Source organism: Pipistrellus hanaki (genome assembly GCF_964339955.1).
Source record: "Pipistrellus hanaki genome assembly, chromosome: 2".
NCBI classification, from domain to species: Eukaryota; Metazoa; Chordata; class Mammalia; order Chiroptera; family Vespertilionidae; genus Pipistrellus; species Pipistrellus hanaki.
This window is the reverse complement of record NC_140504.1, coordinates 194,630,581-194,651,094: the sequence shown is the minus strand read 5'-3', so window position 1 is coordinate 194,651,094 and position 20,514 is coordinate 194,630,581. Positions and strand designations below refer to the sequence as shown.

General features: G+C 59.2%; 3 protein-coding genes across 7 annotated transcripts; 2 read left to right on the top strand and 1 right to left on the bottom strand.

The window, feature by feature from the left end:
* Nucleotides 1–543: 543 nt before the first annotated feature.
* Nucleotides 544–6,646, bottom strand: FBXO2 (F-box protein 2). Its single transcript, XM_084875374.1, has 6 exons — nt 6,469–6,646; nt 2,703–3,068; nt 2,220–2,349; nt 1,757–1,852; nt 1,178–1,316; nt 544–973 (listed from the first exon to the last, which is right to left on the bottom strand). Exons 1-6 carry the CDS (start codon nt 6,488–6,490, stop codon nt 833–835), a joined length of 894 nt encoding a protein of 297 aa, XP_084731500.1. The 5' UTR covers nt 6,491–6,646; the 3' UTR covers nt 544–832.
* Nucleotides 6,647–6,676: 30 nt separating this feature from the next.
* On the top strand, nt 6,677–12,290 carry LOC311618130 (F-box only protein 44). 4 transcript variants are annotated; one of them, XM_084875380.1, is made up of 6 exons: nt 6,677–6,737; nt 8,066–8,352; nt 9,482–9,608; nt 9,752–9,847; nt 9,958–10,093; nt 10,992–12,086. In XM_084875380.1, exons 2-6 carry the CDS (start codon nt 8,088–8,090, stop codon nt 11,166–11,168), a joined length of 801 nt encoding a protein of 266 aa, XP_084731506.1. In that variant the 5' UTR covers nt 6,677–6,737; nt 8,066–8,087; the 3' UTR covers nt 11,169–12,086. The 4 variants fall into 4 exon arrangements, with proteins under 4 accessions (XP_084731506.1, XP_084731505.1, XP_084731504.1 ...); XM_084875379.1 differs by lacking the exon at nt 6,677–6,737 and adding an exon at nt 7,125–7,211 and having other exon boundaries at nt 10,992–12,288; XM_084875378.1 differs by lacking the exon at nt 6,677–6,737 and adding an exon at nt 7,233–7,399 and having other exon boundaries at nt 10,992–12,290.
* An 826-nt stretch (nt 12,291–13,116) lies between these two features.
* On the top strand, nt 13,117–20,415 carry FBXO6 (F-box protein 6). Of its 2 annotated transcripts, none has more exons than XM_084875376.1 (6): nt 13,117–13,457; nt 15,770–16,182; nt 17,983–18,109; nt 18,556–18,651; nt 19,435–19,570; nt 19,731–20,415. In XM_084875376.1, the coding sequence occupies exons 2-6, from the start codon at nt 15,918–15,920 to the stop codon at nt 19,977–19,979; spliced, it is 873 nt and encodes a 290-aa protein (XP_084731502.1). In that variant the 5' UTR covers nt 13,117–13,457; nt 15,770–15,917; the 3' UTR covers nt 19,980–20,415. The 2 variants fall into 2 exon arrangements, with proteins under 2 accessions (XP_084731502.1, XP_084731503.1); XM_084875377.1 differs by lacking the exon at nt 13,117–13,457 and adding an exon at nt 14,461–14,532.
* Nucleotides 20,416–20,514: the final 99 nt, after the last annotated feature.

Sequence of the window (20,514 nt, the reverse complement as noted above, 5' to 3'; positions counted from 1 at the left end):
CCGGCACCACACCCTGCCCTCCTCCTTCCTCCCCTCGAACCAGTGCCAGCCCCCCAGCCAGGCTCAGAACATGACCATGAGACCAGATGCTAACAACTCCTGTCCGATTCCATAGCTGGAAGTGGGCGTGAGCTGGAGAGGGACGTCCCGCTGGCCCTTCCTGTGGTCCCAGCCCTCCCCTCCCTGCCCCCCAGTCCAGGCCAGGGGCATCCCTGTCTGAGGTGCTGCCATCACCCACCAGCCTGCCCTCAGAAGGAAATGAGAATGGGGAACGAGAAAGGCCTGGAGGGTGGCCCCACCTCAGAGCCCCCCTCATTCCGGCCCCTGGGCAGCTTGGGTGTCAGTCAGGCGCCAGGCCCAGCTCCCCACTCCTTGGCCTCACAATCGCAGCCTTTGTCCGCCGGCCCGGCCTGTCTGTCTCTGCCCGGCCCGATGGGCCCTGGAAACCAAAGCAGCTGGAGCCCCACCAAGTATTTTTCCAGGCTGCGCCAGGGGCCCTCGGGAGACGGGGAAGGGTGCAAAGGAATTACTCCATCTGCCCATTTCTCCCGAGAAGGAGTAACATTTATTGCAAGTCCGCTTTACAGCAGGCACTGAGCTAGAGGTGGGGGACTCAGCCGCGGGCCCGGCCCAGGCCCAAGCCTTCACCCATCATATTTTCCAGGTGCAAATACGCGCCCGCAAAACCCTTCTCTACCTGCGTGGGGGCCGGGCTGGGAGCCAGGGGCGGGAGAGGAGTGCGTGGGGAGGGGGAGGGGAGGGTGCTACCGCTAAGGCCTGTTTGCCCCAGGCCTCTGCCCTTGCAGGGCAGCTGGAGGGAGCTGGGGGAAGGTCACTCAGGGGGCTCCACCCACACGCTGCTGTTGGTCACCCGGGCCCCGAACCAGCCCTTCCAGTAGACGGAGTCCTGTCCCGCGTGCTCGAACCGGACGAAGCGAACGCCGGGCCCGTAGTCGGTGAAAGTGTGGGAGACCTGGGGGGAAGGAAGGGGGAGAGGAAGGGTCGGACATGACACCCTAACTCGTCTCCAGCCCCAACTCAGTGGCTCAGCCCCAGGCCCTCTCCCACCACGGGGGCAGGGGCCTTCCGAAGCCCCGCCCACTAGGCGTGGTTCTCATAAGCCCCGCCCCTCGTCTCCCGGTCCGCCCTGGCCTCCCGGTCCCGCCTCCCCGTTCACCTCGGTCCAGCCCCCATCCTCGCCGTCCTGCGGCACGGCCACCTGCCCGGTGCTGAACTCGGCCAGCACGTCCTCGTGCTCCGACAGCAGCTTCACCGTGAGCTCGTACAGGCAGCCGGCGTCGCTGCGCCCCGAGTACCTGCGGGGGGAGCCGGGGAGCCGCAGCCTCAGCCGGGGGCGGGGCTTCTGCAGAAGGTAATCCCGCCCCCCGCCGCCGCCGAGCCTACTGAGCGTCCCCATTTCACAGATGAGGAAACTGAGGTCAGAGAGAAAAAGTCACTTCTCCAAGGTCCAAACCCAAGGACTCAAACCCAGGTGGGCCAGACTCAACCTTGAGCCCCAAGCCAGCCCGCCAAGACGTGTTTTGTTTGGACTGTAGACAGATTAAAAAAAAAATATTTGGACAACATTTAAACTCCGGAGGAAAGGCGGATGTCACCCTCTCCTGGAGACCCGCCCATAGGGCCACAGCCACTGGAGCTGGGAGGCAGCGGCCCTGAAGCAGGGTGTGACTTCACTCCCCTCCTCTTTCCCCAGCCCCGGCCCCCCAAGTCCCCCAAGGCCCCCAGGGCGGCTCACCAGTCCTTGACCACAATGGCCGGCTGAGTGGTGTCCAGCAGCTCCTCCCAGTAGCCCTCAGCCTGCAGGTCAATGACCTGCGCTTTGCGACACCACCTGGGGAGAGTGAGTTAGGGGGAGCGGAGGCCCCTTCTCCCCCTCCCGGCCCCCCCTTCTCCCCCTACCCCCTCCTCCTTCTCCCCCTCCCCGCCCCCCTTTTCCCCCTCCCCGCCCCCCTTCTCCCCCTCCCCGTCCCCCCTTCTCCCCCTACCCGCCCCCCTTCTCTCCCTACCCCCGCCCACCCTTCTCCTCCTCCCCGTCCCCCCTTCTCCCCCTCCCCGTCTCCCCCTCCCCGCCCCCCTTCTCTCCCTACCCCCTACCCCCCGTCCCCCCTTCTCTCCCTCCCCGCCCCCATTCTCCCCCTCCCCATCCACCCCCCTTCTTCCCCTCCCCGCTCTCCCCTTCCCGCCCCCCCTCTCCTTACTCGAAGGAGGAGGCGAAGAACTTCCTGACGCTCTCATCCTGGGCGAATTCCGCGCCGCAGTCCCCGGGCAGCTCCTCCACCCTCCAGCCGTCCCCGCCGTGCTCCACGTCGCACCAGCCCTCCAGGTCCTCTGTGGGAACGGGACGGCCCACCTCGTCACCCGTCCCCCTGAGGGTGCCCCTGGATCGGGTGCTGGGCCAGCTGGGCCAGCGGGTGAAGGGCAGGCACTCCTGTTTGTCCCAGATCCTCTCTCCCCACTCCCATCCCCCGGGAGGCGGGGGAAGAACCGGGGAAAGAGAGGGGACGGGGTGGAGGAGGTGGACGGGGAGGTGATCCTGCAGAGTCACCGGGCTCTCTGTGCCCGGCATTGTGCCCAGCGCTCTATCTCATCTCGCCCTCCGAGCCGGCTGGCACTGCACGTGGCCCATTGTCCGGAGGAGCAAACTGAGCCCCCGGCCCCGGGGCCGCGGGGCCGGCCCTCACCTTCCCCGCACGGGTTCCGCAGCAGGTTGCGCCGCCTCTTGCTCAGGAAGTAGAACTGCTGCCAGTGGTCGCGCTCGTCCTCCGAGCCGCCCTCCGGCACCAGCCCCTCCTGCTGGCACTTGAGCAGCCACAGGGGGGCGCCGTCCACCAGCTCCTTCCAGCGCAGGCACACCAGGCGGCAGGCCTGCACCAGCTCGGCGGCCGGCAGCTCGGCCAGCACGCGCAGCAGCAGCGGCTCCGGCAGCTCGTCCAGGTACGCCGCCGCCTCCTCCTCCTCCCCGCCGCTCGCCTCCGCCTCCGGGGCAACCACGCACCCCTCCTCCTGCGGCTCCTCCGAGCTCGCCTCCTCGGGCTGGCCCATGCTCTCTGCGGGGATGAAGGGGTGAGGAGGTGGTGACTCCCCTTAGACTGTCCCCTGGCATCGCCCCAGAACCCACATGTGGCAGGTATCCGCCCCCCACCCCATCCCCGCCCTAGGACAGTCAGCAGCCGGGGCCAAGATCCTGAGACCGGAGACTGGTGCCCAGTGGAGGAGCCCCCAAGGGACCAGGCTCACAGGCCAGCATCAAGTGCAAAGAGCCGCCTCAGATGCCTCAGTTTCCCCTGCAGAGCCAGTACACCCCACACCTGAGCAGATAACAGCAACGGATATGATTGACAGGATTGCCTCACGTTTTACTTTCACCTATGAACTTCTTTAATCTTCCCAACCACCCTCTGAGACCCCTGCTCCTGCCACCTCCTCGTGGAAGCCCTCTTGGATTTACCCCCTGTTGTATCCTCTCCCCCCGGAGTTCCAGCCCTTCCCAGGTTTTGTCCTAGTGTGTGATGGTTTATAAAACACCTTTCATGGGGCTAGACAGAGGACAGGAGGGCAGGAACAAGGTCTGGGGAACTCACTGCTTCATCCCCAGTGCCTGGTGCCTGGCATGCTGCCGGGAGCTAATGTTTACTGGGAACTTAACAAGGATAGGCCCTTTTTGAGCATTTTAAGTTCATTTACGGTACTCTTTTTAAGTATATTTTTTATTGATTGTAGGGAGGAAGGGAGAGGGAGAGAGAGATAGAAACATTAATGATGAGAGAGAATCCTCGATCGGCTGCCTCCTGCACACCCCCTACATGCAACCTGGGCATGTGCTCTTGGCCGGAATCGAACCTGGGACTCTAGTCTGCAGGCCAATGATCTGTCCACTGAGCCAAACCGGCCAGAGCCATTTACTCTTTGTAGCCCCAAGCACCTCTGAGGTTTCTTCCTATTGTTGTCCCTGTTTCTCTGATGAGGGGACTCGGGCACAGAGAGGCGAGACAGCTGGGGAGCACACTGTGGTTGGAGCCTGGATTTGAACCCAGGCGCCTGCCCCCAGAGCCACCTTTAACCATCACACATCAAAGAGATAATGCATTGGATTAGGAAGCACTATTATGATTTTGATTCTGTAGGTGAAATTGCTCAGGCTCAGAGATGTGAAGGAACTTGCCAGAGGAGCTCGTTAAAGGAGATCGTGTGAGTGTGAGCGAGTGTTTGCGAGTGTGTGTGTGTGTGTGTGTGTGTGTGTGTGTGTCAAACAGGGAGATGTAATAAGTGTTTGGGAGAGGAAGGCTTTTCTCACTTCTGGCCCTCAGTTTTCCCATCTATAAAATGGGGATGCCAGGTCACTCAGACAGTGTTGATGTTCAAGCTTCCTGAGGAGGGGCAAGGGCATTCTAGGTGGACAGGTATCAGGAGCTGCGGGCTGGACTCTCTCCTGGATGCCAGGCGCCCCAGCGAGGCCATTGAAGCCTTGAGTAAGCAGATACCAAGTGCCCAGTGTCTCTGGAGGAGGGAGAGACAGCGGGGAGGAAATGGGGCCACGCTGGGTGATGGGGGGAGAAGGGGACACAGCTTTCCGACTTAGGATGGGGCTTCCTAAGGACTGAACGCTGGAAGGCCAAGGTGGTCCTCACAATACGCCATGCACTGGGGGAGAGAGCAGGCAGGGCCTGGGCCCAAGACTGGGTGTTGCCCAACCTGCCAGCCCTCTGCCTCCTCCCATGCAGAATTCTCCCCCCCCCCCCCCCCCGCCACAGTCAGACCCTGGATAACTGAATCAGGGTTTACCTTTGCAGAGCTCAGAGCGCGCAGTGAGTCCTCAGTAGATCTTATTTAGTGAATCTTATTATTCCCTTCATCATTAGCTTTTTTTAAATATATATTTTATTGATTTTTTTTTTTTTTTACAGAGAGGAAGGGAGAGGGATAGAGAGCTAAAACATCAATGAGAGAGAATCATCAACCAGCTGCCTCCTGCATACCCCCCCACCAGGGATGTGCCCACAACCAAGGTACATGCCCTTGACCGCAATCGAACCCAGGACCTTTCAGTCCGCAGGCCGACGCTCTATCCACTGAACCAAACCGGTTTCGGCAGGTTTTTTGTTTTTTGGTGTGGTTTTTTTTGTTTGTTTTGCCACATCTTTATGATATGGGGCTTTACCGCCTTCCTTTTGGCAAAGAGGAAAACTAAGGCCCAGAGACACCTCCTGGGTTTGCCCAAGTCACACTGCGGAGGAGTGGGCAGTCAGAGGAAAATGCCAGCCCCTGAAGCCGTATCACCTGCCCATCCTGCTGCCCACCGCTCCCTGGGGAGCAGGGCCCAGTGTCCTCACCTCTCCACCCCTGCCCTGGCCTGGTGGACACCTGATGCTCCCCGGAAAGGTGCACCTCGCCCTGTCCCCTCTGCTGGCCCCAGGCCTGGCACTTGAGGCCCCAGATCTGATTACGGCCCCCCATCCCCCGCTCGGGCACACAACTCCCCACATTGTTGCTGTCGGAAAGCTATCTGGCCCCTGGAAACGGCCTCCAGGGCTGATTCATGCACCTGGATCGGGCCCTGGAGTCCAGGGAATAGCTGGGCCCCGAGAAAACGCAGGGGCCCAATGGGCCCCATAAAGGGTGTGGCGGGGGGGCCAGAGGAGTGGGAGTGGGAGCTGGAGGCGCTGGGATTTCCAGGGCTGGGAGGCGGGGGCTGGGCTACCTGGGCACCCATCCGTCTATTTCCCATGGCCTCCCCCGTGCAGTCCCACTCTCAGATGGGCCTGCTGAGGAAGGGGTGGGGGAGTCTGCTCATGCCCACCCTGACTCAGTTGGCAACCCCTCCAGACCCAGCCAGCTCAAAGCATTGTGGGGCGGGGGGGTCTCTGGTGCCAGAGAAGATGACTGGGCAGTCTCAGAGGGCCCTGAGCATTGGCAAGAGCTGGTGCTCCAACCTCGCTCACTGCTGGCCTGGTCCCCACTGGGCATCGAGCCACCCAGATGAAGGATGGCCCCCCCTCCAGACAAGGGAACCCGGGAGGAAGGCTGGGATGGGGTGGGGAGAGGCCGGTAACCCCAAGAAGCCGGTGGGGATTGGGATTCAGACAGCTCACCGGCCAGGGCTGGCAAATGGAAGAAGTTGATGGAAGAAGAGGGCTTGCAGCCTCCTCCATCCCAGAGGCGTCCCGGCCCCCAGCCCTTCAGACCCCGGAAAGCTGGAGGTGGGCTATCTCCTGGATAAATGGGGCCAGGAGTCCGCCCTCCCTGCCTGTCACCTCCTGAGGCCTCCGGCCAAACCAAGGTACCAGACAGAGGACTGCACTCCTGAGACCGTCTCAAGGACTTGGCTTCGGTAAAAGTTTGCGGCGCTGGGTCCTGGCTGACCACCTCCCCACCACTACCCCGCATCTCTCTGGCGCTCGCCCGCCTGCCCGGTCTCCCCTCCCGGACTGAGCGAGTGGCCCGCGCTACCTGGGTCCCCGTCTCCGTCCATCGCTGCGGAGGGCGATCCCGAGAGAAGCAGAAGCCGGAGCGCTGCGGGCGGCCCGAGTCCCGGTCCCGCGGCGGTGGCAATGCGAGGCGCTGCCGGGTCTGGGTCGGCCCGGCCCGCCGCGCCTCTTAAAGGCCCCCGCCCCGCCCCGCCCCGCCTTTGGCCCCGCGCCCGGGCGCCCAGCAATCCGGAGCGGCCGGCGACGGCCTGAGACTGCGGGCTCCTCCGCGGACCCAGGAGGCCGAGGAAGGTCAGGAGTCAGTTTTGTGGGAGTGTGTGTGTGTTTAATGGGGGCGAGGGGGTCCGATCTGAGGCTGCTCCCCGCTCCCCCGGGGGGGGGGGGGGGCGGGAGGGGGACTGCTGCGGGGAGGAGGTGGCAGAGGGCAGGGAGTCTGGGTCATGCGGAGGGTGCGGGGCGGGCAGCCCAGGCACAGGGGGAGGGGGGACAGAGGCTCCTCCCAGCACCCCCAACCGGAGTAATTTTCCTATTTCCCGGTGGGGGGCGCATCCCGGGCCCCACGCACCACGGCGCGCGGCTCGGCTCAGCGTGGAGAGGGGGGCGGGCGGCGAAAGCCGGGCGGGGCCAGCCGGGTGGGGGCGTGGCCAGGGGCGTGACCAGGTCAGACGGGGCGGGGCCAGCGGGCGGGGCGGGGCCTCATCCCCGGGAACGCCAGCAGCGGTCGCCTGACCTCCGAGCGGGACAGCCCGGCGTCGGCCGATGCAGGTGACCCGCGGGCGGGGGCGCGGGGGCGCAGGCGGCCGGGGCCTGGCGGGGGCTCGGCGGCTCCGGGCCCCGCAGCTGTGCGCCCAGGAGGCCGGCGCGGACGAGCCCCAGGCCGCCCGTGGGAACTGCGTGGCGCAGCCTCCTGTGGCGATGCCAGCGGAAACGGGAGCTGGGATCTCGCTCGATGCGTAGGGGTCCGAGCCACGACTTTGGGGGGGCGTTTTCTAGTCATCACGAGGAATGGAAGGGTGAAGGCTCCTAGGGGGCCTGGAGCTGGAGCCCAGCCAGGGGCGTGGGATGGGAGCGGGGGTGCAGGAGGGGCCTTCGCATTGCCCACCCTTCTCCAGGCCCAACTTGGGCAAGTCATTTCCTCTTCGGCCTTGAGAAAGTCGGACCTCGGTCGGGTTAGCCCCCCACATCGCCCTCTCCCTCCGAGGGCAGGAGAGAGGAAGGAGAAGGCACCGCGCAGGTGGAGGGCTCTGCGGGGCTGCGCGCCGTTATTCCCGCTCCAAGAACTAGCCTATGGGAAAGGGGGTCAGAGGAGGCTCGTCCTCCTTCCCTCTGCTCTCATCTCCGGACAGATCCAGCCGCCTCTCCGCAGGCCTCCCTAGCCTAGAGGCTGTTGTGAGGTGCCAGTTAAAAACAAAAAAAAAAACAACTCACCTTGTACTGGCTTCTGCTGTGTCCCGGGCTCCTTGAGCCTGCCAGGGGGTGGCAGTGCTGTTCCTGGCCCCTTGCTCCAGAGGAGGACACTGAGGCCCAGAGACTGTAGACCTGGGCTGGGGGCCTCCACCGCCACGGGTGCTGCAAACACCAGGCCCAGGTGAAAAAGGCTGGCTTTTCAATAACCACAGGCGTGCCCGGGAGCCAGGAGCCATGGCAGTGGAGAACATCAACGAGCTGCCGGAAAGCATCCTGCTGGAGCTGTTCACGCACGTGCCCGCCCGCCAGCTGCTGCTGCGCTGCCGCTTGGTCTGCAGCCTCTGGCGGGACCTCATCGACCTCGTGACCCTCTGGAAGCGCAAATGCCTGCGGGAGGGCTTCATCACTGAGGACTGGGACCAGCCTGTGGCCGACTGGAAGATCTTCTACTTCCTGCGGAGCCTCCACAGGAACCTCCTGCACAACCCGTGTGCCGAAGGTGGGGTGCAGAGTGGGTCTGGTGTGCCCCCAACACACACACACACACACACACACACACACACACTGTCAGGATTCCAGCTAACATTTACTAAGCACTTATTGTAAGCTAGGTACTTTGAATGGCCTGCCAACTGTAACCCTCTCACAGTAATCCTAAAAGGTACTGGTAGTGTACCCATTTTTCAGATGAGCAAACTGAGGCCAAGAGTGGCATTTCTTCCGTCCTTATGTTGATATCCCCTGCGACCTTTCCTAGGAGAAGGAATGTTGATTAGTTAGGGCTAAGTATGCTCCAGGCACATGACCAGGAAGTCAGCATGTTTTTGTTGGCCTAGTTCCCAGATTCCAGAGGTCAAAGGGGACTTTGCCTGTGGAAGAATGAGAAGTCCAGTCTTCTTTCCAGCACACTTCAGCCACTTCTGCCGTCATCCAGCGCTTCCTTGTCCCCTCGCTACGTTAACTCATCAGCTAGACACTGGGATAGGATGGGGTGGGAACCTCATTCTCCATCACGTGGACAAATTCTTGGGCAAAATGATAAAACAGCTCCAGACTCTAGGACTTCCAGGTGCCTGTCTCATGTGACTCCCCAGCAGCCGTGTTCTTCACCAGCAGTTGACACACTTTGGCCCATGAGCCAAATCTGGCCCAGGAGCTAAGAATACCTTTTACCATTTTAAAGGTTACTTTAAAAAAGAAAAGAAAAAAACATACCATGTGATAAGACAATATATAGCCCATAAAACCTAAAATATTTTGACCCTTTACAGAAAGTTTGCCAGTCCTTATTCTTTGACCCCAGAGGACAAAACCAAGGCTCAGAGAGGGAAAGCAACTTGCCTAATGTCACACAGCCAGGATTGGTAGAGGCGGGGCTAGCCCCAGATCTGGCCAGCCGCAGAGCGTGCTGCATCACAGATCATGTGTCTCAGGATTCCCAGTGGAAGTCATTTAGCCTCACACACAGGACAGGAAGCACCTGATTCCAGGCAGACACCATTGGTCTGCAGTTCCACAGCGCAGGCTGGAGGGCAACTGCTGAGGTGCAGGGAGAAAAGAGGGAGGGCCCCTGGGAGAAGGGGACCACGGGGGGGCTTCCCTCTGAGGTGAACTTGCTTTCCTGCCAGAGGGGTTTGAGTTCTGGAGCCTGGATGTGAACGGAGGCGATGAGTGGAAGGTGGAAGCCCTCTCCGGAGACCAGAGGAAGGAATTCCCCAATGACCAGGTCAAGAAATACTTCGTGACTTCTTATTAGTAAGATCCAAGCTCAGGGGGTCTTGGGGTGAGGGGGAAGCCAAGTCACTGCCCCCCGGGGTCTCTCCTCTCTGGGAAAGCAGCCCGCCTCCCAGTGCCCCAGTGCTGAGCCTCAGCCCAGCCCGCCCTCCGCCTGCCCCCAGCACCTGCCTCAAGTCCCAGGTGGTGGACCTCAAGGCCGAAGGGTATTGGGAGGAGCTGATGGACACTACACGGCCGGACATCAAGGTCAAGGACTGGTGAGTGCCTGGGGCGAGGGCCTGGGGGTGGGCCCTGCCACTCAGGTGCCCCACCCCCACCCTGCCCCCCATCTCCAAGGCCCCCTGACAGGCCTTCCCTCTGCCTGCAGGTTCGCAGCTAGGCCAGACTGCGGGTCCAAGTACCAGCTGTGCGTTCAGCTCCTGTCATCAGCTCATGCGCCTCTGGGGACTTTCCAGCCAGACCCAGCAACCATCCAGCAGAAGAGCGATGCCAGGTGGCGAGAGGTGTGTGGGGCGGGAAGGGGGCAGAGGGCACGTTGCCCAAGACTGAGACTACATACCGCCAGACAGGCCTGAGTTCAAGTCCCAGCTCTGCTGCTTCTCACCTGGGCTTTGGCTGCTCTGACTTCAGCGAAGTGATGCTGATCAAGCCACACTCAAAATGGTTCACTGTTATTAATTTCTAATATTGGTTGTGACTATTATCTAGACCAGCGGCCAGCAAACATTTTCTTAAAAGGCTAGATAGAAACCTTTCAGGCTTTGCAAGCGGTGCTGTCTCTGTCACAACTACTAAGGTCTTCAACTCTGCTGCTGTGTTGTGAAAGCAGCTTAAGCAAGTGAGCATGGGTGTGTTCCAATAAAACTTTATTTACAAAAACAGGCATGCGGCCCCCAGGCTGTAGTTTACCAAATCCTGACCTAGACCAGTGTTCTCCAGTAGAACTCTCTGCAGTGGCAGAAATGGTTTGCCTGCACTGTCTGTATGGTAGCCAAAAACCACGTGGGACTATTGAATACTTAATGAGAGCCAGTTCCTAGCATGACCGAGGAACTGAATTTTTTATTTCATCTCGTTTTACTTAAATAGCTAAATGTGCCCAGTGATGACAGGTACTGGACATCCTTGCCAAATTTCCTCCAGTCGCTCTGAGCCACACCTAGATGATCCTGTGGGGTGGCCCCTCCAGGAGCCGACTCCATTTTACAGATGAGGAAACTGAGGCATGGAGGAGGGGAGGTGGTCTGCCCAGCGTCACAGAATTGGAGCTGGAATTCAGCTGGAATCCTGGCCCAGCACTGAGAGAGCAGCCCCTTCCTTGCCCCCGGCCCCTCAGGCGGCGCCACCCTCAGGGTCAGCTCCCCTGACCTCCCTCCCTCCCTCCGCCTGCCCCCTTCCCAGGTCTCACACACGTTCTCCAACTACCCACCCGGCGTCCGCTACATCTGGTTTCAGCACGGTGGCGTGGACACTCACTACTGGGCCGGCTGGTACGGCCCGAGGGTCACCAACAGCAGCATCACCATTGGGCCCCCCCGCTGCCCTGACGCCCCCGAGGCCCCGTCCGCAGAGCCCTGACTGGTAAACTGTTGTCAGAGAAAGGCTGGGCGTGGGAAGGGGCGGTGGGCCAGGCTTCCCCAGATCTCCTACTTCACCCATGCCCCTCAGCCCCCTCTGTGTGGAGCCTCCCCTGCTGCGGACAGCCAGCGCTCTGCCTGGGGTGCCATCTGAATGACGATGAGGGCTGTGTATACCTTTAAGAGGCAGGGCCCTTCAGGGAGGTACAGGATCTTCCCCCAGGTTCCTCCCCAGACTCCTCTGAGGCTGGGTGTCCAAGCTCAGACGGCAACCTAGATCTGTGTTTCTACCTTCCCCTCCTGGGCCTGCCCCCCTATCTTTTTGGGGGGCCCTCGGAGGAGGGACAGTGAGGAGGACATCTGGCAAGCTTGGGGCTGCCCTGGATGGTCCACTGTGTTGCTCAGACAGATCTGGGAGAGGAGGGAGGGCTCTGCCAGCCTGTCCTCTGCCCCATTCTCTGCCGCTCCCACGCTCCCGCCAGGCCTGCCTGCTCAGAGGGGTGGCTGTGGCCCAGAGGCGCAGGCCTGGTCCGAGACAGACAGGCCCAGGGTGGGGTGGAGTGGACGCCACATCTGGACTGTCCTTACCGTCAATGAAGCCCCAAAAGCCAGAATGGGCGGGGCTCTCCATGAGGACTCTGGAATCCGGTGCGGGGCAACCCAGGGCAGGTGTGTACAGGATTGGGCTCTGATTCTGAGAGCTAGGATGTGTGAGCATAGGATGAGTGTGGGGGAGGGGGTCTTCAAGGGCCGCCCGCCACCTCCATGCCTGCACCGGGCTCCCTGTGGCCTGGAGAGCAATCCAAGCCCCCACCCACCATTGGAACGGCCCTTCCCACCTGCCCTCTGCCTCTGCCTCTGCCTCCTCCAGCAGTGCTGATCCTACCCCTGCTGCACGCAGCCAAATAAAAGGGTTTCCAGCCCAGCTTGCGCCCTGTGGTTTCTAGGGGGTGAAGGGCAAACTTCAGGGGAGGCCCAGACATGCAGAAGGTGCCACATGTGTGGCTTTTGCCCAAGATACAGAGGCGTTGACATTTCAGGAGCCAGCCAACCGCAGAACCAGGGCCACAGGACAGAGCTCTCGGTGAGCTGCAGACACCTGCCCCCAGCCGCCTTCAGCATCGCTAGCTTCCTGTGGTCTGGCCACAAGCCTGCGGTGGGGCGTGTGTGTTCCTCCTGGTGGGTGGGTTCTGCATACACCTCCTGCTGCGTCAACCTTGACATACCAGGCACTGCTGCTGGGTTTTCCTGTATCTAACAAGAGCTTTATTGACGATAGATGAAGATAAGGCATTTAGAATAGTGCCTGGCACAGTAGGCGCTCAATAAATACTGTTCCACTTAATGCTCTCCCTCATCAACAAGCTAGATTAGGGCCTCAGTCAGGGCAGGGACACCCCCCCTCGCTGGCTGTGCGGCAAGTTAGCGGAGAGGACCCGTCCTTGGAGAAGATACAGGCCTGAGGGGTTCGCGTGATCTGGCCAGGCACCCCTTTTGTGGTTCCCTGCAGCGCCAGGTACTCCGTCATTCTTTACAACGCAGAAAGCATTAATGGATTTAATCCTGGCAAAAATGCGGAGAGATGTGTACCTTTGAGGACATTGAGGCCTGCCCTTGGTTAAGCCCTAGAGAAGGTAGGACTGACTTTGAGCGTGGCTGGTGCAGCTCAGTAGTTGAGCAGCAACCTATGAACCAGGAGGTCACAGTTCAATCCCCGGCAGGGCGCACCGGATCCCCGCAGGGGGCGTGCAGGAGGCAGCCCATTGGTGATTGTCTCTTATCGATATTCTCTCTCCCGTCTCTGAAATCACACATTAAAAAAAATTATTTAAAAATAATAAAAGACTGACTTTCACTTTCAGCGATCGCTTTCCAGGGGAGGGCCCACCGGCCCCACCTCCCTTATGTGGCGAACGGGCTGAGCGGTCAGCGGGGCGGCAGGGGCGGCAGGGGCGGGGCGGGCTCCCGGAGGAAGCCAAGTCGGACGTGGGTCCCGGCCGCTGACCGCACGCCGCCTGGAGGGAAAGGCTGCGGGTCGGGACACCAGGGCCCGGGTCCGAGGACTCTCGACTCCTTGGGCTAAAGCGGGCGGCGTGAGGTGGGCGCCGAGAGGCCCGGGGCAGCGTCGCCAGTCCCCGGGGGCGGGGCTATCTCGTGACGCCATCGAGGGGCGGGGCGAGAGGACGGAACCCCGGAGGCTCGGGCTCGGGTCCTGCGCAGCTCGGTCCGCCGGCCGTGCCCGGCGCCAGGTCGCGGCAGCAGGACAGGCAGGGGCGACGGGCGCGAGAGGGTGAGTGTCCACGCCGGGAGGGAGGGCGGGAGGGAGGGCCCGGGCGCTTCCCGCGGGTGGTCTCGGGCGGGGCGGGCCGGGACTCCGGAGGCCGCGGGGCGCGGTTCCGCGGGGCCTGGGGCTGGCAGGGAGGTCTCCTGGGGGACCCGCCCTCACACTCCGGTCCGGGCCCCCTCGCGGGCGGCACCCCGGCTGCGGCGGGGCTGGGACTGCCGGCGCCCCACGCTCGCGCCCGGGACGGGGGCCTGGGCTCGGCTTCGGGAAGTGGCCGTGGGAGCAGCGCTGGGGGGGGTCGTTGGAGGGTCCTCGGAGCGAAGGCAGCGCGTGACCGGGGGCCAGGCACGTGGGCCCCCATGCGGGCGCGGTGGCTGCTTGGGGTCTGGAGGTTCCACCGGACCCGCTTCTCTTCCGCTCCCCACCGCGCAGCCAGGCCCACGAAGGACAGAAACGGAGGGTGGGGCGAGTGGCAACAGGGGACAGAGCCAGAGACCAGGCTTCGGATGTCGGTACCTAACTCAGAGCCCAGCGGCCTTTGCCTGGACAGTGCTTTTAGAAGCCGCCAACGTTTAAAAACTCACAAGTTTCATATTAAAAAAAAAAAATGTTTACAAGTTCCTCCTGAAAAATCAGATCAGCCCACATCAGAGTTTTTATCCATCAATATTTTGCGCACCGTACAAATGCCTTATACATATATTGTTTGTCTCTGCCATGCTAAAATGCTCCTCTCTGCGCCCCCTCATTTCGGGGGGGACAGGAGCCTAAAGAAGAGTCTAAACTGCTTCTTTGTCCCAGTCTCTGTGGAAAAGGATGTCTTCCCAGCGCTTCTAGGTGTGGGTGAAGGTTGGGGGGGTGGGGAGGAGGAGATAAGATTAGATCTGTTACCAGAACCCCCCAGGCAAGGGACTTTGTAAATTGTGCGCTTTGGCTGGGGGATGGGGAATGTGCCTTCGGTTTTAGTTTCGGTTTTGTTTTGTTTCGTTTTGCTCTAATAGTAGAAGTGTTAGTAACGGTATCCGTACTCTTTACTGGGCCCTCTGAGGTTGAAGAGTTATCACGTTTACACAACTTCTGGGTGAGTCACTGCAGGCAAGGGTTCAAGCCCTCAAACTGCTTTTTTGTTTCTGGGCATTTCGGACTGCCCCCCCCCCCCCCCCCCCCAGGTAGCTCAGTTGGTTAGAGCATCATCCAATAACCAACCAATGAATGCATACATAACTGGAATAACAAACCAATGTTTCTCTCCTCCACCCCTCCCCCCTTCCTCTCTCCCTCTAAAATCAATCATTAAAAAAAAAATGTGATCAGGCTGGTGTGACTCAGTGGTCACCACTGTATTTCGCCAGGGTACAGCCTCCGTGTGGGGCGTGCAGGAGGCAGCTGGTCATTGATTCTCCCTCATCGTTGATCTCTCCCTTCTATCTCTCCCTTCCTCTCTGAAATCAATTTTTAAAAAAATATATTTTATTGATTTTTATACAGAGAGGAAGGGAGAGAGATAGAGAGTTAGAAACATCGATGAGAGAGAGTCATCGATCAGCTGCCTCTTGCACACCCCCTACTGGGGATATTCCCGCAACCAAGGTACATGCCCTTGACCGGAATCGAACCCGGGACCCTTCAGTTCTCAAGCCAACGCTCTATCCATTGAGCCAAACCGGTCCCGGCTGAAATCAATTTTTAAAAATGTATTTTTAAGAAGTGGCTCTGGCTGGACACCTCCCCCCAGGACTGGGAGGGGAGGGCAGCTCCTCAGCTGGGGGTTCTGTCACGTCCGGCTTCCGGCCATGAGGAGCAGCGTGGAGAGAAGGTGACTCCTCGGGACGAGCCCCACCACTCACTGCAGCTGCGGCAGTCTGGGATGTAATAGATTTTATAACAGTGAACTCATACACTAGAATATCTCCACCAACCCTTGCAGAGCTCACCCACAACAGGTGGCCTTGGCAGAATCCTACTGGTGACCAGGCCCGCCAACTTAAAACGAAGCGATTATTATTTTTTTAAAAACATATTTTATTGATTTTTCTTACAGAGAGGAAGAGAGAGGGATAGAGAGCTAGAAACATCAACCAGCTGCCTCTTGCACACCCACTACCGGGGATGTGCCCGCAACCAATGTACATGCCCTTGACCGGAATCGAACCTGGGAACTTTCAGTCCGCAGGCCGACGCTCCACCGGTTTCGGCACGAAGCGATTATTTTAATGGGGGGACAGGCCCCCTAAAAATCAGTCCATGTTCTAGGGCCTGCTGTGTCCTAGAAGGATGCTCAAATGCTTCTTGTCTTCACCCCTCTTGTTTTACAACAGAAGCAGGAGTAGGAGGCCCGGGCCCAGCCTCTGAAGATCTGAGGAATCCACCTCCTTGGTCAGGGCTCATAACCCCCATTGTTGCCCCCCAGCACACACACACACAGACAAAAACACACACACAGTGTGTGTGCACCCCAGCCCAGCTATGGCCCTGGTCAGCATCAATGAACTGCCTGAGAACATCCTGCTGGAGATATTCACAAACGTGCCTGCCCGTCGGCTGGTGTTGGACTGCCGCCTTGTCTGCAGCCTCTGGCGCTACCTCATCGACCTCATGACCCTCTGGAAACGCAAGAGCCTGCGGGAGGGCTTTACCACCGAGGACTGCGATGAGCCCGTGTCGGACTGGAAGGTTTTTTACTTTTTGTGCAGCCTCCGTAGGAACCTTCTACGCAACCCCTGCGGTGAAGGTGGGCCGCTTCCTTTCCTCCCTTTCTGGAGCCTCAGGGCCTTTGCACTTGGTAGGCCTGTACCACCTGGAATGATCTCTCAAAACTGAGCAGCCAGCATGCTCCCTTGGCTCCTCCTCATTCTTGGGGTCTCAGTCCAGAGACCTGCTCTGGCCCATCCAGAAACAGTGCTCCCTACCTCAGTCCTATCACCCCCGTTTCATTCCTTCGTAGCACTTTTCATTCCTTAGAATTACCTTTTTATCTCTTTCTTTTCCTTCCAGTGCCAGGGGCTTGGTGCAGTGGTCGGCAAACAGGCTCACGAGCCACATGCGGCTCCCTGGCCCCTTGAGTTTTTAGCAAAGGCCAGCTTAGGAGTACCCTAATTAAGTTAATGACAATGTACCTGCCTATATAGTTTAAGTTTTAAAAAATTTGGCTCTCAAAAGAAATTTCAGTCGTTGCACTGTTGATACTTGGCTCTGTTGACTAACGAGTTTGCCGACCACTGGCCTAGTGGATCTTGCTTGCCGCAGTACACCTTGTCCACAATTACACCTTCACAAGCAGGTGCTCAAGAAAACGTCTGTTGAAGACCCAACCAACTGCAGGTCCGTCCACCTTTCCCCCTTTAGCTCAGTCCAAGCTAGCCTGAGCTCTTCACAGATGTAAACCCCTCCCCATTACCCCAACCGTACCGATGAAAGGGTTTTGAGAGGTGACTGCAATCACATCACTTGAGTTCCCTGTTAAGCCCACCTTCTCTTGTATTTTCCCGTTTTTTTTTACTTTGTTCACTACCTACCATGTACCAAGCACCTTGCTCCTTATTGGGGCCACGGCAGTAAGTGAGGAAGAGGCATTGTTTGTAGACTTAGAATCCCTCTCCTGTGTTTTCTCTATCCTCACGGGAGCTCCATTTTATAGATGAGAATGTTAGGCCCCAAGCAAGATTCGTGTCTTTCCCAAAGATCCAGAAATGCTCAGCTGCTGGAAGCCCTCAGCCCCCTCTCAGAAACTACCCAGGCTGGCCACCAGCTCAGCTCACAACCCTGCAGAGCCAGCCTGCGGCCTTGCCTGCACGGGGCCTGTATTACCCGTCTGGGTCTCTACTGGGGGGGCCTGGGCACACAGGGAATAGATGTGGGTTCCTTATAGAGAGAGCAGGGGAGTCATTTGGAAAAGCTCTCCTGGTGATTGTTCTGGAAAACCTTGGTGAGCAGCATGCCAGTTTCCTAAGTTCCTCTCAGCTCTCTCTGAAGAGAGAGACCAGGGCATGTTGAGCCAACCTGGTGGGGATGCTTCCATGAATATGGGGTCACTACATGCCACCAACTCAGAGGGCGTCCATTCTCCCAATTATCCCTCCCACCCAACACAGAGGTTCCTATGACCCAGCAACAACCCGCACACGGCCCTCACACCCCTTCAGATCTCAGGTACATAGGATATCGGGGGGGAATGTCAGTTGTCAACTGAGTGGTCCCCATTGGGACAAATGCACATTAGCCATTAAGACCAGAAGTACCATCACAGGCCCTTCATAATGTGCTGAGAACTGAAACTTGGGTATTTCCCAGAGGGTGTCACGACTTGGAAGTGAGAAAAGGTAGTTTTTCCCCAGCTTCATGTAGGAGTAAAGCTGGTCAGGGACTAAGGGGGGAGGAGGTGGGAATGGGTTGGAGTTTTAACTTCGTAGGGGTGTTCCAGGGCACAATTGGGTACACACCTGGAGATGAGCATGAGCAAGCCCTGCATTTCACCCTCATACCAAATGGGGAGGACCAGGCTACACATTTACTAGGCTTCTGTTTTTCCTAGAGGGTATGAGTTCCTGGCAAATCGACCATAATGGGGGGGATCAATGGACGGTGGAAAGCTTACCTGGAGGCCATGGGGAAGATTTTCCTGACTCCAATGTCAAGAAGTTCTTCGTCACATCCTATCAGTAAGACAGTCTGAATTGGGCAGGCTGAGTTGGAGGAAGAGGGTCGGGACACCCTTCGCCAAACCCAGGCCTACCTACGCCAGGGCCTCTGAGAAGCTCAGGGAGGTGTTTCCAAAAGCAGCTCAGAGTCTACTGCTCCTGGGACAGAAGTACTCAGTGGGGGTGGGGATCAGTTTAAGGGGCTGTGCGCCCCTGGGGACATGGGCTGTCAGGAGTGTCCACAGGCTGTCCATAACCTAGGAACGGGAGTGCCTGGGGCCCCAGGTGTATGGACTGGGATCAGGTGCTGCCCAGGCCCCAGGGAGTCAAACTCCCTGCGCCTCTCTCATGGGCCCACACCGAGGTGGAGTTAGAGTCAGCACCAGCCAGTAGCTGTCCTGCAGCTGCCAGGGGACTCTGCCATGCAGAGCACACCTAGGAATGCAAGCTTTTCCTCTGCTCCCCAGATTATGCATCAAGTCCCAGATGGTGGACCTCAAAGCAGAGGGCTACTGGGAGGAACTAATGGACAGAGTCCGGCCTGACATCGTGGTGAAGGACTGGTGAGTGAGGCCCTGAGGACACCTGGAGGGAGTGCCCACTCTGTGCCCAGCAGTGTCCTAAGGCAAGGGTAGTCCCCAAAGCAGGCCAACCCGGCTGGCTTGTCTCGTGTGGACAGACCAGCACTTGCTCATCCAGCAGCGCCTCCTGGCCTCCCCACCATCATATCAGCAGGGGACAAACCTTAACCCCGTGTACAGGTGGGGAGACTGAGGCCTGCAGGTGTTGTCTCACACATGCCCTAAGCAAGACACCCAAGACCCAGCCTTCTCATCTGCCTCCCCTGCCTCTCCCGCCATTTTTCCCACAACTCTTTCTCAAGCTCCTCTGTGCACAGGGCTGTGCCAGTGCTCTGCCTTGGCCACGGCAGAAGCAGGGCCCCAGGGCCACCACTCTGAGAAGGGAGGGGTGGGATTTGAGGGGTGTGCAGAACTGCGGGTGGTGGGGGGGCGGGGAGACAGCAGGGCTGAGCTCTGTGCCAGCCCATACCACACGAGCCACCCCTTGAATCTCCCATTGAACCCACAGCCTCGCCTTTATCTCTGTAGAGCTTTTTGCCTGTTAAGATGTAATCTCTGAAATACCCAAAAGGGTGGCCCTTTACTCAGATGGAGTAACCGAGGCCTGGCACAGATAGAGACTGCTCACAGTGGGGGTACAGGGTGCACTGAAGGTGGACCTCATGGGCCTCACAGGGAAATGAAACTAATTTGTAGGCCTGTTGCCTGCCCACCGCCAGGGCCACCCTTTCTTGGGGTGCTGTCCTGAACCCCAGCCTCCCTTAGGTTCGCCGCCAGACGAGACTGTGGCTGCACCTACAACATCAGAGTGCAGCTGCTCTCAGCCAATCAGGTCGTCTTGGCCTCCTTCCAGCCCCCACGTGTGACCATCCCGCAGTGGAGCGATGCCCAGTGGACAGAGGTGAGGTCTCAGCTGCTGGCCTGCCATCCACTTCCCCCAGGGCTGGAATGCCTTAGCTCTCCCACCTGGGACTCCCCCTTCTCCTCTCCCCCAGTTGAGTGGTTACCCCATCTCATCCCCTCCCCAGTCCTGGTGGTCACTCCCTCTCCCTTCCTTCCAGGTCTCTCACACCTTCTCAGATTACCCTCCAGGCGTCCGCTACATCTTCTTCCAGCATGGGGGCCAAGACACCCAGTTCTGGAAAGGCTGGTATGGGTCACGTGTCACCAACAGCAGCATCATCATCAGCCCTCAGATGACCAGGAACCCAGCGGCCTCCACAACTCGGCCCAACACCACACAGAAGCCGGAACGGAAATGGAGACGGGAATGGAAATGGGGATGGGGATGGGAAGATGAAGGCCTCTGATAACTTGCCCTCCCTGTCATTTCTATAGACCCTTCTGACAGTCTGGATCTGCTAGCCCAGGGGTCTTCAAACTACGGCCCGTGGGCCACATGCAGCCCGCAGAGGAGTCTGATCCTGCCCGCCAGGTTTTTTGGGCAGTGAGCGCAGCCGAGGTGTTACAGTAGGAATTAGTAGTTCATATAGTCCGGCCCTCCAGCTCTCTGAGGGACCGTGATCTGGCCCCCACTTTAAAAAGTTTGAGAACCCCTGTGCTAGCCTTTAATCTGCCCTCTGTCCCCACCAGCCAAGTGCCAAAGGTCTCCTCAGGCAAGAGATGAGCCTGTGGTGGGCAGGGAGGCCCTTATGCTGGGACCTCCTGCCACAGCTGTAACCTTGGGCAAACCTTTCACTGTTGTGTAACTCTCACTTCTTATAATAATAAACTTTCACAAACCCAGCCTGGGGTTGGGTCTGGGGGTGGGTGTAGGAATGGGGGGGGGGGGGGATTGGGGTCCAGGCACTTTGTTAGAGAAGCAGCCCTTCCCCCAGGTTAACT

Coding starts and splice junctions, on each gene's coding strand:
- FBXO2 (XM_084875374.1), bottom strand. CDS start 6,490: ATGGACGGAGACGGGGACCCAG. Junction 1,317..1,756: donor GCCATTGTGGTCAAGGACTG/GTGAGCCGCCCT, acceptor CTCCCCCCGCAG/GTACTCGGGGCGCAGCGACG. Junction 974..1,177: donor AGGATGGGGGCTGGACCGAG/GTGAACGGGGAG, acceptor CCTTCCCCCCAG/GTCTCCCACACTTTCACCGA.
- LOC311618130 (XM_084875378.1), top strand. CDS start 7,362: ATGCCAGCGGAAACGGGAGCTGGGATCTCGCTCGATGC. Junction 7,400..8,065: donor GCTGGGATCTCGCTCGATGC/GTAGGGGTCCGA, acceptor CAATAACCACAG/GCGTGCCCGGGAGCCAGGAG. Junction 9,848..9,957: donor GACATCAAGGTCAAGGACTG/GTGAGTGCCTGG, acceptor CTCTGCCTGCAG/GTTCGCAGCTAGGCCAGACT.
- FBXO6 (XM_084875376.1), top strand. CDS start 15,918: ATGGCCCTGGTCAGCATCAATGAACTGCCTGAGAACATCCTGCTGGAG. Junction 18,652..19,434: donor GACATCGTGGTGAAGGACTG/GTGAGTGAGGCC, acceptor AGCCTCCCTTAG/GTTCGCCGCCAGACGAGACT. Junction 19,571..19,730: donor GCGATGCCCAGTGGACAGAG/GTGAGGTCTCAG, acceptor CCTTCCTTCCAG/GTCTCTCACACCTTCTCAGA.